The sequence below is a fragment of the Rissa tridactyla genome, chromosome 6 (assembly GCF_028500815.1).
Source record: "Rissa tridactyla isolate bRisTri1 chromosome 6, bRisTri1.patW.cur.20221130, whole genome shotgun sequence".
NCBI classification, from domain to species: Eukaryota; Metazoa; Chordata; class Aves; order Charadriiformes; family Laridae; genus Rissa; species Rissa tridactyla.
In genome coordinates, this window is record NC_071471.1 from 46,102,255 (window position 1) to 46,117,420 (window position 15,166).

The following is a 15,166-nucleotide window of genomic DNA, read 5'->3' on the forward strand; positions in this document are numbered from 1 at the left end:
TCTGCAAAGCTTCCAGGTGTAAAAATAAGTTATTTTAGAACAGGTTTTCTGGGGGTTTTTTGTGTGTGTGTTTGTTTTTGGTTTGTTTTTTTTTAAGTGTGTTTGCAATCAATCATTTCATAAGTAACTGAAAAAAGAGGCAATCCAGGTACTCTGAAAAGTCAGTGATATTATATTGGTTATACCAGAAAAAAGGATCTTATTTTCAACAAGTATAATAAAACGCACAGGTGTGCATGGTTTTCCCATAAATGCAACAAAAATAAAGAAAAAAAACCCAACCCAAACGCGGTTTCCAGACTAATTCACACATGCAAATGCACTGGTACGAAAGTGTCCCTAAGCTCCACCCTAACACAAAAATTCAAGTTCCTTATGCTACTCTAGAACCTAGGTACAAGGAATTTAGCCTCATCCACACTCTCATAATCCTTTACTGAAGCGCCCTACACTAAAACCAGTTTATACTATTTGTGGTTTCTTTAAGGTGGTGCTGAGGGAAAGAAAGCCTTGAAAAAAACTCCCAGAAACATAAAGCATGAAATGAATGTTCAATCCAATCTACACTTCATCTTTTGCCTTGACCTAGGGTCTGCAGACAAGAAATACAGATGCTGTTCCTCCACGTAATTTGGTAAGCAAAGGCTTCGCATCTTCAGCTTCTTCTGGTGTCCTTTAATGCCCATATTTTCTCTAAATTAACATAAGTGCTTTGTAATCTTCACCTGATACAAGGTGGTATAGGTCATTCTCCCACCTATGACTACACCCACTATACAATTGCTTTGTATACAATACCTTTCCAACACAACTTACAAAACAGAACATCAGTGAAATGTTTACAACCTAAAGAAAAGCCATTTGTATTTAAATAAACAGTAGAAAAATGTCTGGTGAGAGACATGTTGTAGAAGTTTATCTCTAAGACACAACTTGAAGTTTGAAACTAAGCCCACTTGATCTGAGCATGGATTTGAGGATGGAAGCATCACTGCACTATGCAGCAGGATATAGCAATGACAAAACCTGAGTTTATTTAGTACTTGCTGTAATTACAGATCCCCTGTTGTCTGTAATGGTCAATAGTAATAAGCATTTCAATTAACAGATCTGTCACATGGTACATCTGTACAGACTGCCACTCCTATGGACAGGGCTGAGACTCACCTATGAGACAGGGTGGGTTTCATGGAGCTCATAGAGTTCATGGGGGGTTGCATGGGTAGCTTCCCTGGAGGATCGTTCTGCCGGCTTTTCTGGTGGCGAAGCAGCAAGAGCCGTCCCAGCTCCTCACACCACGATGAAAGCAGCGCTGCACAAACAGAACACAATGACAGTAAGTGCAAAACTGAAGAACCGGCACAGCTGAGCGCAGATGCAAGCTACTGTCACGGGAGTCACAATCCGAACAGACAAACCCTAGGAGTGAAAAGCTTGTCCACGAACCACCACTCACATTATTATCCTATCAAGTTGAGTCTGTAATTGCCCTACACTATCATTACAATGTTTTTACACAAGTTACAAACATTCTGTAAGAGCTCAGGACACACGAGAGAACTTGTCTGAGCTGAGCAGCACAGAGATGAAGAAGGGATACGGCGCAAGGACATGGGATAGCTGTTGTGAGTGGAAAAAAATAATAATGCAGAATTCATTTCACATGAACAGAAATGTAACAAAACCACACAGAAGACATCATTCACAGAGGGGAGCAAAGAACAAGAAGATCTCTTTTCTGTTTGGCTATTTTTGTGAAAAAGCTTAATTGGAGAGGCATGAAGAAAAACCCATGTGCAGGAATTTGTTTCCAAAACTGCTGTCAGCTACCAGTCTTGAATAGATAAACAGGAGAATATGGCCACACTGATGTATGGATACAAAGTTAGGCACTTAGATCTATATTTGACACAGCACAACCCCTAAATGTGTATTTCCATTATATGCCTAATCTTCTGGTCAATGAGGGTAATTCTGTGCTTACAGGAAAACCACGCTTATGAACTATGAAGATGCAGAGATTTCCTAGAGGGATAAAAAGCTTGCAACTCCTGGTGAAGACATGAAAAGGGTCATTATATTGGAAAACATGGCCTCTCCCTTATTCACCCACACTCAGAAAAGACCAGCCCCTGTTACATCAACCACCTACTCTGCAGTAAGCAGAACTCCAGAAAGTGACTGCGGGTGAAATGTGGCTCCTGTGAGTGCACCCAGCCAAGAAACCTCACCGAAGCCTCCAACAGCTCGTTTAATTCCAACATCAGAAGTGGCACAGGTAAAAACTCACCAAGGTGTGACATGGTGAAGAGTTTCACTGGAACGAAGTGCAGACTAATTGCAAAATTCTGCAGTTGAAGCAACGTTCTCAAGTGGAAGCACTTGGGGTTTTTCCTTCTTTAAAGTATGCTTTACAAACCCCTCAGAACAAGAAAATGCTTTGTATTTAATTTTTAACTAAGTGCTTTCCTGAGGTGTTACGAACCGAACACAAATCAACAGATCGCACAAGTAGGTGAGAACCAGAAGACTACTCAAAACCCAAGCTGCCACAGCGGTTTAGAGTAGGAGAGCTCTACAGGTAATTTTAGGCTTACTGGTTTAAAAGAGACAAGTGCAGAATTCTCTAAAATTGAGGCTTTTATTTGCATTTCTTATTTTTCTAATGGATCTTTTCACCAAATAACATAATCATAAGCAGTTGCAAACCATCATTTCAGGCTACATCACCTTCTTTTTCCAGTAGATACTCACAGGTGCTGTTAACACATACTTAGTAGAACAAATTCCAAAGAGACTAATTGTAAAGTCGCATTTGTAAAGGGAAAAAAAAGGAACTGCTTTGCCAAGAACACTCATAAATATGATTTTTTCAGTACGAGAAACAACTGGACTTTCTCAAGTTTAACAGCCACACAAGAAAAATACTTAAAACCCAGGCCATTCCTATGAATTAATCACACATTTGGACAAAGGAGAGGTAGTAATTTCATTGCATTTATCAAGCAGAAGGTCAAGAGCAGTGTTTAGGGAGGCATTTTAGAGCTCTGCTGTGACAAAAAGGAGACACCGCTTCTTTATGTAACTAAATATGGTCACTCAGAAATTGTCAGCCTCACGTGTAGCCTACAGAAAGCATCCCCTGGAGCTCTGTGAAATGTTCCAGCAACGAGTGTCAGTCTAAGCTGCTTCTCTATTAGCCAAGGAAACTGTCAACAAGCATTCGATCAAATTATACTCACCTTTTATCCCTGGTGTGTCATTACTAATGTGCCAAAGGCCCCCCCCTCCCCCTTTTCCAGCCGCCTGGAGATACAAATCCCTGCCTTGCAGGGTTTCTTCCCGCGTACCACGGCCGCTTGAGCTCCGAGAAACACGAACAAAGTGTTCTGCCCAACGCTAAACACAGCCGTCGCAGAGTAATAGTGGATGCTGAGCACTTCCACAGCCGAGTGTAATTACTACGGTGTCAAATGGAAATCGTCCATCTTAAACGAGGCTTTGGTGGGAGGAGGGAGCTGCTCTTTCTGCACACCTATATGCACTTGACAAATAAGATAAAAAGCAACAACCCAATGGGTCTGAGGGCATGAATCTGCAAACAAAAGCCAAACCTGCTTGAAAAAAAAAAAAGCAGAGTAACTCCCAGAAAAGTAATATGCCAATGAGATAGCACTGCTTTGGTGAGGTGAAGATAAGAAAAGATCTTAATGAGTTATTACCAATATCCAATACACGTTTATAAAGGTGAAACGTAAACCACCGAAGAACAAAGAGGTCCTCAAGATAAGCTGGACGGTTTCATTCTACAAATTATCTGTAGGGGACTCATGTTTTTGGAAACTAAGAGACTACAGGTATGAAACATAACAAATTTACTCATCCCTATCACAGCATTCATTACGGAGAGGTTTAACCTTTCCTCCCTGGGACATTCTGACTCATGTACCACGTATAATAATCGCTGTCTTCCCTGCGTCGGTGTTTGTGCATGGAATGAAAACAGAGCTGTCTGTAGCTGCCTTAGGAGTTACCAGTCCCCCTCTATCCTGCTCGACAGCAGCAAGAACCCTCTAAAGGAGTCTGTTCTCCTCTGCTGGAAATGCTAGGGCAGCCTCCCCTCTCCCTGCCCCATCCACCTCCACTGCTCTGCCCTCTGCTCGGTGAGATGAATATATACCCCACACGCACATCTGATACAGCTGGCTGCTGTAGAACATCACTTCCTGGGCTATTCAAGCAAGATGAAGCAACCTCAAAATGAATTTACAGATTACACTATTCATCTTTAGTGTACTTAGTTACTGCTTTTTATGCTGACAGTATTAGGCGCATCTCAACTCATTTACACTCAAAGCACGAGAAATTCAGTATCATACTATAATGAACAGATAAAGCAGCAAGCACAAAGGACAGCTACAGATGGTGCCAACAGTCACTCTCTCCCTCTCATAGCACAGCCAAGCAGCTGCTTTTTCTCCCCCTCCGCCCCTCCTCCTTGTACAACAGGAGCACAGATTTTGCAGATGGACCATCCACACCGTCTCTCGCAGCCTCTTGCTGCGGCAGTTTAATGATCAGATTTAAATCGTGTTCCTGTGCTGCATTGCTACAATGTCCCTTGCATATAACGATGTGGCTTTCCTGCTGAAGTTGAAGTCAACTGTTGCAATGGGGGAAAAGGAAAAATCCTTAAACACGCACCCCCCTCCCATGCAGCCCAGGTGTAAAATACAATCTGGTTAATACACCAGAATCGACATTTTTAACCCCTGCTCAGTCACAGAGGGCTCTGCCAGCTCATGCCAAAAGATGCGTAATGGCAATCAAATGACATGCTGACAGTTTAAGTGCATTCACACATTTATTTGGCTTAAAGGGACACGCTCTGGGATGACTGGCACGATATTTGACCTACTTTTCTCCGTTTGCAAAACCCGTATCATCCTTCATGGGATTGCGTTTTACTTTAAGCGTTGATGTATTTTCATAGGAATAAATCAATACTGACTTGCTAACGACGACTGTGTTAAGAAACCAACACAGAAATGAGCAGCCTTAGTTTTCACATTTGTGAAATAGAGAAAACCAGAAAGATTTAAAAATAAGAGAAATTTCAATTATGAGTAGCCCAAGGAGTTTCCCTAAGGAAGTGAGAGAAAAAAACCCATTCAGAGATTTTAACTTGCTGCCACCCAGCCCCATTTTTGTTTCTCCTTTCTCTGAAGAGGACCAGAAGTTGCAAGACTGTGTCTCAGCACAGAGTGTGACCGACCTCTCCTTAAAATACTCATAAATACTCCTACACATCCAGAGCTGGCCACGCTTTATGTCCTTCTGGATGCCTCCAATAGTTCTAAACACTTTCATTGAAAAAAAATCACAAGACATCGCAATGTATCCACACTGGGATCCTGGGGATAAAGAGAGGGAAGAGCTGGAAGGCAAAGATCTATTTTTTCCCCTTCAGCCCCAGTCACATTTCAAGCATTTCTCTGCAACCACAGAGCTAAGCCTTGCTTGAAAGAGAAAGGAAGCAATTGTTATTTAATCCCCCGCCTCTATGAGCCAGGTCTTTAAGAACGTGCCAAATATCACAAGATTTGTGACACAATTATTAGGACCGGCCACATCCCCCAGTACTGCTCCTTTCCTGCGAGGGCCCTTTTGTGCTGAAAACCTGCCAGGCAGTATGGAAACAAAGGCCTCCGCTGCCCGCTCCGTGGCACCTTCTCGTCCCTCTCAGCCATGTGGATCCATCAACTGGCAGTAGCACCACAACCCCTGTGGAAGTGCTGGGCCCTTCTGTTAGGAAAACCAAGGAGCTCAAGCTGGGGGAAGCCACGGATCACGCCCAGGCTGCCCGCGCTGCTTCTTACTTCTCAACGACAAATGATGTCGGCGTACTTCCAACAGTTCTGTGATGGATGTTGATGACACAGCTCAAAGGATGGTTTATAACCATAGCATCGAATATTGGTACAGCCCATTACAATCCCTTTTGGGCCAGGCAACAGAAAAGGGAAGGAAACCAGGCTAAGCGATCAATGTTACCCCATAGATTCCCTAACGCATTTCATTAGCTGCATCCACACCAGCACCGATAGCTGCAATCCTGTAACCGAGTGATTTAACTCGGCACGATGCGAAGTGCTGTAGTAAGCATCTCCGAGTGAATGAGCCAGTGGGCTCCCTAGAAAGCAAAATACAGAGAAGCATGGTGCTAATCTATTTACCTATTATGATACCCTAGTATTAGTTACAGCTTATCACCTCAGTAAATCACTGCCTCTTGTTAGGGAACATGCTTAAAGGTGCAGCAAACCGTTATTTACAGGCAGACACTATATTTACAGCCACAAAGACAGGTGAGGAGGGGATAGGACAACAGCTCAGTAATTTCAATGCCTTTAGCTTCCCGGGAGACTGCTGGAGGAGCACAATAGGATTACCGCTTCCTTGCTGCAGTTAAGCTGCAGTAGATAGTTCAATAGGCAGACTGGCAGACCCGTATTTCTTACTCACTGCAATGAAAATATTAGGAAAAAAGGAGGAGTTTGATTCGGAGAACTATCTGTTCAGCATCGTCCTGCTAGTTTGGTTTTGTGTCTCAGAAGGAAATGCATTTGGCTGAAAAGATATTTACAGCATAAGTAAGAAAATCCAGAATTTTTTCTCAGATCATATCCATTAATTTTATATTGCTTTCAGAAGCCAATTCATATTTTTTTACACGGAGAATTCCAGATAAGTTGAATACCGAGCTACTGTGGGCTTTCTATCCTCTTCTGTATAGACTGCAATCTAAATACAGTTTTTATAAATCATCCAGTCAGATAATTTGGTGGGGTGGGAAGGGAAGCAGCAAAGAGGAGAGGAGTGGAAATAACTATTGTCTTGGTTATTTAAGAATCTTATTCTTTTTACACAGAAAAATGGAGACTACATACTGTTTGGAAAAATACATTAAAAATGTTAACTACCTAACACTCAATGTGCTGTAGCATTAGAAAAATAACTTCAATTGCATTAAAAGGATGGTGCCTTTGTCCACAATTTTGGGAAGCAGTAAATCAGATGTTTTCCTCATGTTTTAAAAGCCATTTTGCTCTTCAAGCGCTGGAAAATGGAAATAGAGGGGGAAACTGGTCATCCAAACTATTTCAAGGATTGATTTTCCCGCAGCTCTCCTCCTCGCACACTCCAGCAGAGCCTGGCAATGGTGGGCTAACCCATCGGATGGTCAGTCAGGGCAGGAAAGCGAGGCCACAAAGGAAATAGGATGTAACTATCCATTAGGAGAGATTCAGAGTATGCGTTTGCCCCTCCTCTTCAGTTCTTTCAAGATACAGCTATGTGTCCTAACCCTGCGACAGACGAGCCCTACCCCTGTCATTACACAAGCTTCTGCTCTGTATCCGCCTCAATGCCGAGAGCACAAAAGGAGTATATATAATGCCAATTACAAAGCAGAAGTAGTCATTTCTCAGCAGTCTGGCTGTTCAACACGGACTCGCAGTGGTTCCCAGGGAGTCCATCCCTCCTCCCAGCCCTACAGCTCTGGCTGCCAGCAGATGCCCACTCCGCATGCCGGGGCCCATGGCACGCAGTCAGTGCTTGCTCCCACCTCATCCCGGGAGGCTTTCACCCCAGCTGGCTGCTTTTTTGGAGCAGCTGGGGACTGCGCTCACTGTTCTCCATCAGGCAAAATCAGCGAAGTTAGCTTAAACAGTTCAAGTAAACAAGTTGGATTAAACTGACTGATTTTATCTGAAGTTAAAAGTACCAACACAAACCTGCTCCACTAGTAGAGAAATGAGGAGAGTAAGTTGTACCTTTGGTACCGCCTCCAAACGCAGACAGGTCTATAAGGCGCTATTCCCAGCGACCGCACAGTGAACTGCATGGAGCTCAATTCCCCAGCAGAGCGAAGGGGGCGGCTGGCTCAAACCCTGCGCTGGGGGCAGGAACTGCCCTGCTAATCCCAACAGGAACACAAAGTCAACAGCCACCCTTCAACATTGCGATACATGTTTCTACCACTAATACCCAAGTAATGACCTTTATCACCAATGCCTCCTTCATTACTATAGCTGCAGCTGTGTCCTGCTACATTACCCAGCTTTGCCCTGGTAGGACCTATAATGCAGTTATGCGTTATCATTAAAAAACCAAACACCACACAGGTTTGTAGCAAAATAGATAACATGGGGAATGCCTAATTAAACTGAACGTAGTATCAAATTAATTAACAGAGGTTTTATTCAACAAAACCCTTACTGCAAACCTGAGAGTTGTCTAGCATGTGCTTTCACAACTGATGCATGAGTGTGGCACCATGTACGAGTCTGGTCTTGAATATGGGTCCAGCTTGCCTTGGTATGTCTTCAGCTCTTCAAAAATACCTCTCAAGACACATATATATATATATATATAGGCTTCCCCAAAATCTCTTGCCAATTGGAATACTACATGCTGGAGATTTGAATACTGCTATCCTTACCCCATGACTTCAGTGGAACCGGGATTCCCCAATTTCCTTCTACACTTGCCAAAACTTGGCAGAGCATCTTACCAGATTCACTACATTAACTTTGAAGTAATACATCACAAAGCATAGCAACAATGGCTCAATTTGGCAAGCACAAAACACTCTGCACAGATCCAGATAAAATACGTAAGCGTCTCATTTAGGCTTAGCTGTACCCACGTTGCTACATCTGAAAACATGCCCCATTATAAAGAGAAGACAAAGCTGGTGAAAGGCCACCAGCAAGTGAATCTTGGATACGGCTTTCCAAAGGAAATGCACTCCAATAGCTTGTTTTCTTACTCATCCAATTGTTGGTTTCACTGCTTAGATTTCAAACAACAGTGTCTTTCATTACTGCTGTATGCTTTTATTTTGTAATGCCAGTTCTAGTCATCAACAGATTTCACACGTAATACAGCCATCTGAAAAATGGAAGTGACTCACTTTAACCCATCTTTGGCTAGATTCAAACCAGTGACCTGTAGGCGAGAGGCTCTCTTTCACTTAATCCATCCTGAGCCCTCCAATTACTACTGTAAACAACTCCTGAGTTAACACTACCACTAACACCCAGAAGTGCTAGAAAAAAAACACAGAGGCATTTAATCAGAGCTTGAACACAGGGAATCCATGCACAAACAGTACGACATCAGAAGTCTGGAAAAGGGAAAAATCTAGTGGCTATCTTTAAAAAAGGAAAAGGAATAACCACAGAATTGGAGGTCCAGTTTCCTACTGGGGAAAAATAACCCAAACTATTCAAAAGGATGAAGAGGAATCTAAAAAACAAGTAACAACCAAAATGGATTTGTCAGGAACAAATCACGCCACACTTCTGTACTTTCTTTACACTAGCAGACAAAAGACCCTGAGCATAGATTAGGCTGATTTTAGTGAGGCTTCAGTGCTGCTTTACGTGACATTCTTACAAATAAACAAGGGAAATAAGGGCTAGCTGAACACAACACAAAATGGCTGGAAGCTTAAGCTTACCGAACTATTAAACCAATTGTCAGTAACAGAAACAAGCACTATTGGATGGGTTTTTGCAGGAGTTTGTTCTGAGTCTGAAATGGATATCCGCTATGGATATCTATGATGCAGATGGAGAAAGGGTTAGATCATGTTCTGGTTCAATTTACAGATGGCACAAGCTGGAAAGAAGCACCAGTTCACTGCAGAAATCTGGTCTTGAAATCATCTTGAAAATCTGGAGAAATGGTCTGAAACTATGTCCAACAGGGACAAGTATGAAGTATGACACTGCACACCTTCCCAACAACAGGGTGAGAACCATCTCTGAAGGCAGGAATTCTCAGAAGCGGAGCTGAAGGCAGTAGCTGCGCAGAAGCTGAGCCGAGCCGTGCCGCCGCAGGAAACTCAACCAGCCTCCTTGGCTGCGTGAGAGGAAGCCAAGTCTGAAAGATGCACAGTTCTCCTTTCTCTCTACCCCACCACAAGGTACAGCCACAGAAGGGGGAGAAAAGTCATCAGAATGAGTAGGAAAAAAACCTATCAATACAACCTGCAAGAAAAGACTGCATGGAGTAGGGGGGTTGGTGGTTTGGCATTTTTTGTTTGGTTTTTTTTTTTTTTTAGAAGAGGGAAGATTGACAGCAGTATACCTATTTACTGAATAACAAAGCATTATCCATATCCACAGTAGAAACACCAAAAATAATATACAAAGAGAGAGAAGAGACACAGGTTAGGTATTAGGAGCACCCTAATGCTCCTGAATACCCTGAGGGGTAAATTGAGGAATCTCCATGAACGGAGATGCCAAGGAAAGGTCAGATAAACATCACACGAGAACTAGAATGGCATGAGGGATTTTTCAGCCAAGGGGGCATGGCACAGATGACTTTTTAAAGTCTTTTATAATCAAATGAATCTCTGATTGTGAACACAGGAATTTCAATCAAACAGCCTGCATCAGAAAAATATTCAGATCTGACTTGTATTTGTAACCATTCCAAAAAGACAAGAAATGTAAAAAATACTTAACATCTCAGTTAGAGAGTGGGGAGTTCCTGCAGAGACTGCTGATGCGGCCATCCAGCTACACGGCTTGCTGGCTAAGTCTTAAAGATGAAAGAAACCGAGAGCAGGTGATATGCTGAAGGTCACACCATTTGTGACAGAACGAGGCCCCAGAACAGAGAGGATCATACACCTTCCTCCCTTTGCAAGGAAAAACCACAACCACCACATCAAGGCGTTACTGCTCTGTGCCCACAGTCTCAGTGCCTGCCATGGAACATTTTCAAACAACAACTGTAAAACATCTGGAGAGGCTTTCAAGAAGGAAAAAAAAAATGACAAAAACCACACAACCAAAATTTATAGCAGAAACGTGTTTCCAAAGTTAACATTGCGCAGCCAGAACTTCTGAGAAGGACCAAAAGCTATTTTAGGAACTTTTGCTTCTTGGTTCTGCAGTCTGGCTCTTTGCTTTAATTTTACATTATTCTACATTTTATGTGAAAAGAATGTTTTATCAGGTGTCCTCAGAATTTTTTTATTTTTGTACAATTAGTGTAACACAACCTTTGCCAACTTTTCTAAGTGTTGAAGGAAAAATATGCTAGTTTTCAAAGTTAGGGGTTGCAGGACCATTTTTCACACTACACAGACTTTGTACTTGAACTGAATTAAGCTGAAAGCACTATGACCCTATCCTTGTATCTTTTTTTTCATTCTGAAAGAAAATTACAACTACATATAAAATAATCTGCGTGCAGAACATGAAAACGGTTAAGGACATCAGCAAAGAAACTCAACTTACAGGAGTTTTTAACTTACTTATTTCTGTTCAAACAATACAGAGACAGATTTGTGCATGCACTGCAATTTCAAGGCAGCAATGTTTCTCATCTCACCTCCCAGTTAATGCGTTAGTTTTCTGACAAAGTCATTACTTCTCATTTCCTCTCTGTGTCCCACCAATCCCACAAACCCTGTCATCTTCCCTTTACTACCAACCTGCTCTGCTCCTCTGGTGCCAACCACCTTTTCTTCAGAACTGCCTAATTAATTAACATTCAATTAACATACCAAAGTTAAATGCCAAATAATTGTTCCCAAGCTGCACTGGGAACTTGGTAACTAATTTGAGCAAGAGAAGGGCTTCTGTACCTGAAAGTTCGTTTCTTCTAGCTGTGTCCATTGGGCTAACAGACATTTCCCACCTCAAACACGGTCGTATGAAAGAACCACACTTTGTGAGCCATGGATACTCTTGCTAAGGCTTTCTGACACCCTTTAAGACACAATGTGCACTGTTTATTTCATTTATTACCAATACAGCAAAACTAGCAAATCATCTATGCTCTGTTACAATTAGGACCGCACAGAAAACCCAAGCTGGCATAAAATGAGGAACATCTAAATAACTCTACCCTGACCTTCAGATTATTTTGATTGTATTTTCATGATACAAAGTGTTCGGCAGCAATACTGCCTTCAGGTAGCCCTGTCTTCTGCTGTCTGTGCCCATGCCCTGCTGTAGCTTCCATGCTCCCAGCTGTGCTGAAGCATCTCTTTTCATGACCACGCTCTGAACCTGACCAGGAATCTGATCTGTTGGGGTTTTTTTCTTATTTTTTTTTTTCCTTTTCCCTAGACATTTATTTGGTTTGGTTTTGTGTTTTTCCCCCCAGCTAGAAGAATTCCCTGCTGCAGCTCAGAGCCCGGCCCCAGCAGCAAGGCTACGGCACTCCGCAGAGGCGGAAATCAGCCAGCTGTTCCTCTGCACAGGCGGCATCCGAAGACACGGCTCCAGCGCACACAGACATGCCTCACTTCAATTAGCCAAGCTGCAAGCACACAGCGGTTTTGAACATGAGACCGTTTTATTTAAACACCTAAGTATGAACACTAGTTTTAGACGGATTAGAAAATGTTTCCTTGTCTTCGGGGGAATGTTTATGGTTTTCACATAGGTAGAAATAGGTTATCTATAGAATAGGGGAGAGGTAGAAAAATGAACATGGCTAATTACTTTTTTACATGCATCTAGGGAAGAAGCTAGTAGAAATCACAGCCCACACTCATTTTTTAATACCTTTCTTTTCTCTATCTGAAAATAAAAAAAGAAATGGGGAAGAGGGAAAGGGTTATTTGTGACTATCTCATCCCATGGACATTTGCATAAGAGCAGCCTGCCTAAATTCTCATAGAGGGCATCTGGCCCCCTTTCCCTGCGCAGAAGTGCCATAATTTCAGGACTGGAGTGCTAGAAGATAATGCCATCACTGCTCTTGCCATCTATAAATAACAACTGCATTTGGATCCAGCTGAGTCACGTGGAAAAGCTGGCCAGCAATATGTACATGTGTGTGAGCACACGTTTGGAAACCCAAATAATTCTAATAATCTCACATGAAATACGCTTTAGCTTTCCAAATTTAGCTCTGGTCCATGTACTCTCTGCGGCTTGCGGAGGGCTGCTATTTTTTTTTTTTTCCCCAATACCGTTCTTCCCTCGGAAGCTGCTGACTAGGGCATTAGCGGGGTATTGTGCAAAACCATATCATGTGCTGCTGCGCAGACAGACTGCTGGGAGAGGCAGACAAGAATCAATTCCTCCAGCAGCTCTGCTAACCCTCCCTCCCCTCTCATTGACATCTTATCTCAGCCACTGAAAAGGCGAATGGGCCCGAGGAGGCCGCCGTGGGGAGGGGTGGGCGGGTGAGAAAGGCAGGCAGACAGCACAGCATGGATGCCACACGCCGGAATGGTTTTCCGATCTTGCGCCGAACTGCAGCATGAGTCTTCCCAGCCTCCCGCGAATAATTCAGGTGGAGGATGGGGATGACAGAGAAAATAATCCACAGTCCTAATGACACACAGAACCAGGTTTCAGCACCAATTTTCTACGGCAAATCTGTTAGAGCAGTGCAAAAGGATGATTTACAGCATAAATAAATAAATAAATCTTTTGGATGCTTAAATAATCCCACAGCACTAGTAACAAACACAAACAGGAAACCATTTCAGATGAGTTGTATGTGACTCCTCATAGCATTTTCTGGGAAAACGACTAGGATACAACCTGGCATGACCAATAGAGCCTACAAAAAATTGTTGTTTATCCAAGACTGTAATACCAATAAGACATTATCAGGGTAAGATTTTCATCTTCGGAAGCTAAAATTGAAGAGAGTGTACACCAAGGAGGAGTGGAGAAAGGAGAAGGGAGGGCAGCGAGGGACCCAGAGGATTTCCCAAGACTTCAAGCCCCGTTAATTCTGCAGAGCTTTTCACAGGGACAGCGTTTCTGTTTCACAGCCTGGAGGAAAGCAGCAGTTTATACCAGCACTGAGCAAACATCCTATCCGAATAGCAACCACGTCTATTTTATGTTCCCACAACATCTGGATAAGAGGAATCAAAATGGACATCAGAACACCAAATATTACTGTAGAACACACAGTAAGATGCTATCCAAGCAGATGGTAAATAAAATTCTCTATTCTTGGTCAGAACCATTTTGGATTAGCTCCTGCTCCTCCCGAAGCTGGCGGAAAACACCGTAAACAGGAAGGCTGAATCTGTTATGTTACATTTATACAAACTCTACCAATCTGATCCTTTTTTTTTTTTTTAAATACACCATTTTAAGTGTACCTTACAAACTTCTCCCTTATACATTGATTACTTTAATGTTAGTATAACAGGTGATCATTTTAATTTTAGCAATGTAAACTAAAAGATTATATGGGAAAGGGGATAAAACAGAGGGTCAAAACCAAGAGAAATGAGAGGAAAAGATAGATAACAGATTAAAGAAAGATAAGGTTTCTGAAAGGTTAGAGAGATGCATTTATTGCCTACAGACCGTGCCTGGCTACTTACTGTCTGGGGACTACAGAAATGGCCTTTCACAAACACATAAGAACTGGCTCCTTCCACAAGAAACTTGAAAGAAATGCAATAAAAGTTCAAAAACAAGATGGCATGGGCAACAATTTCTCAGGGAAATTAACACAGGAATGTTTTCTGGAAGGAGCTGGTTACTTGAAGGGCTAGAAAGAAAGAAGGAGTTTGCAGCCAAGTATTAGGAAATTTTCTCTAAGGGGAATAGATTGAAGTAATTTTGAAAACACGAGGGTGGAGGAAGAGACGAGGAGAACCCTCAAGAGCAACAAAAACCGAGGGAACTAGGACGGAGGGAACAAGGAACAGACCTGAGGGCACCGGCTGACTGTTTAATGAGAAGGGAGAACGGGTAATTACATGGGCTCCAAGGAGGTGTGATTTTTTTTTTTTTTTTGCCCCTCCTTTGGTCCTGTATTTTACTTTGAGAACAAATTTCTACTACATTTTCTTCCTGCTTAGAGCCTGTATACGTAACTCCTGATGGAAGAAAAGCCCCCCAAAAGCCAAACTGTCCAAATTTAGCCAAATTCAAATAATATCTTCATGCAATACCCCATCTAATCTTGTCTATTGCAATATAAATCAATCTGCATTAGCAACCTGCAGTTTGGTGCTATGAAAACTAGACATTACAGCATTTCTAAATTTCATGTTTTGTGTCAATTCATTGACTTTGGATAAAAAGCTGCTCATCAGAATTGCTCCTGCTCGTACACTACACGCACACACATCATCCTTCTACCTCTTGAT

At 42.4% G+C, this 15,166-nt stretch overlaps 1 protein-coding gene across 9 annotated transcripts in view; it reads right to left on the reverse strand.

The window, feature by feature from the left end:
- The window catches only part of ZMIZ1 (zinc finger MIZ-type containing 1), a 352,031-nt gene that overhangs the window by 51,431 nt on the left and 285,434 nt on the right, over positions 1–15,166 (reverse strand). For all 9 annotated transcript variants that reach the window (XM_054205564.1, XM_054205566.1, XM_054205572.1 and 6 more), the window contains one exon: positions 1,168–1,312. In XM_054205564.1, the coding sequence (XP_054061539.1) occupies positions 1,168–1,312 (145 nt within the window). The remainder of the gene's footprint in view (positions 1–1,167; positions 1,313–15,166) is intronic.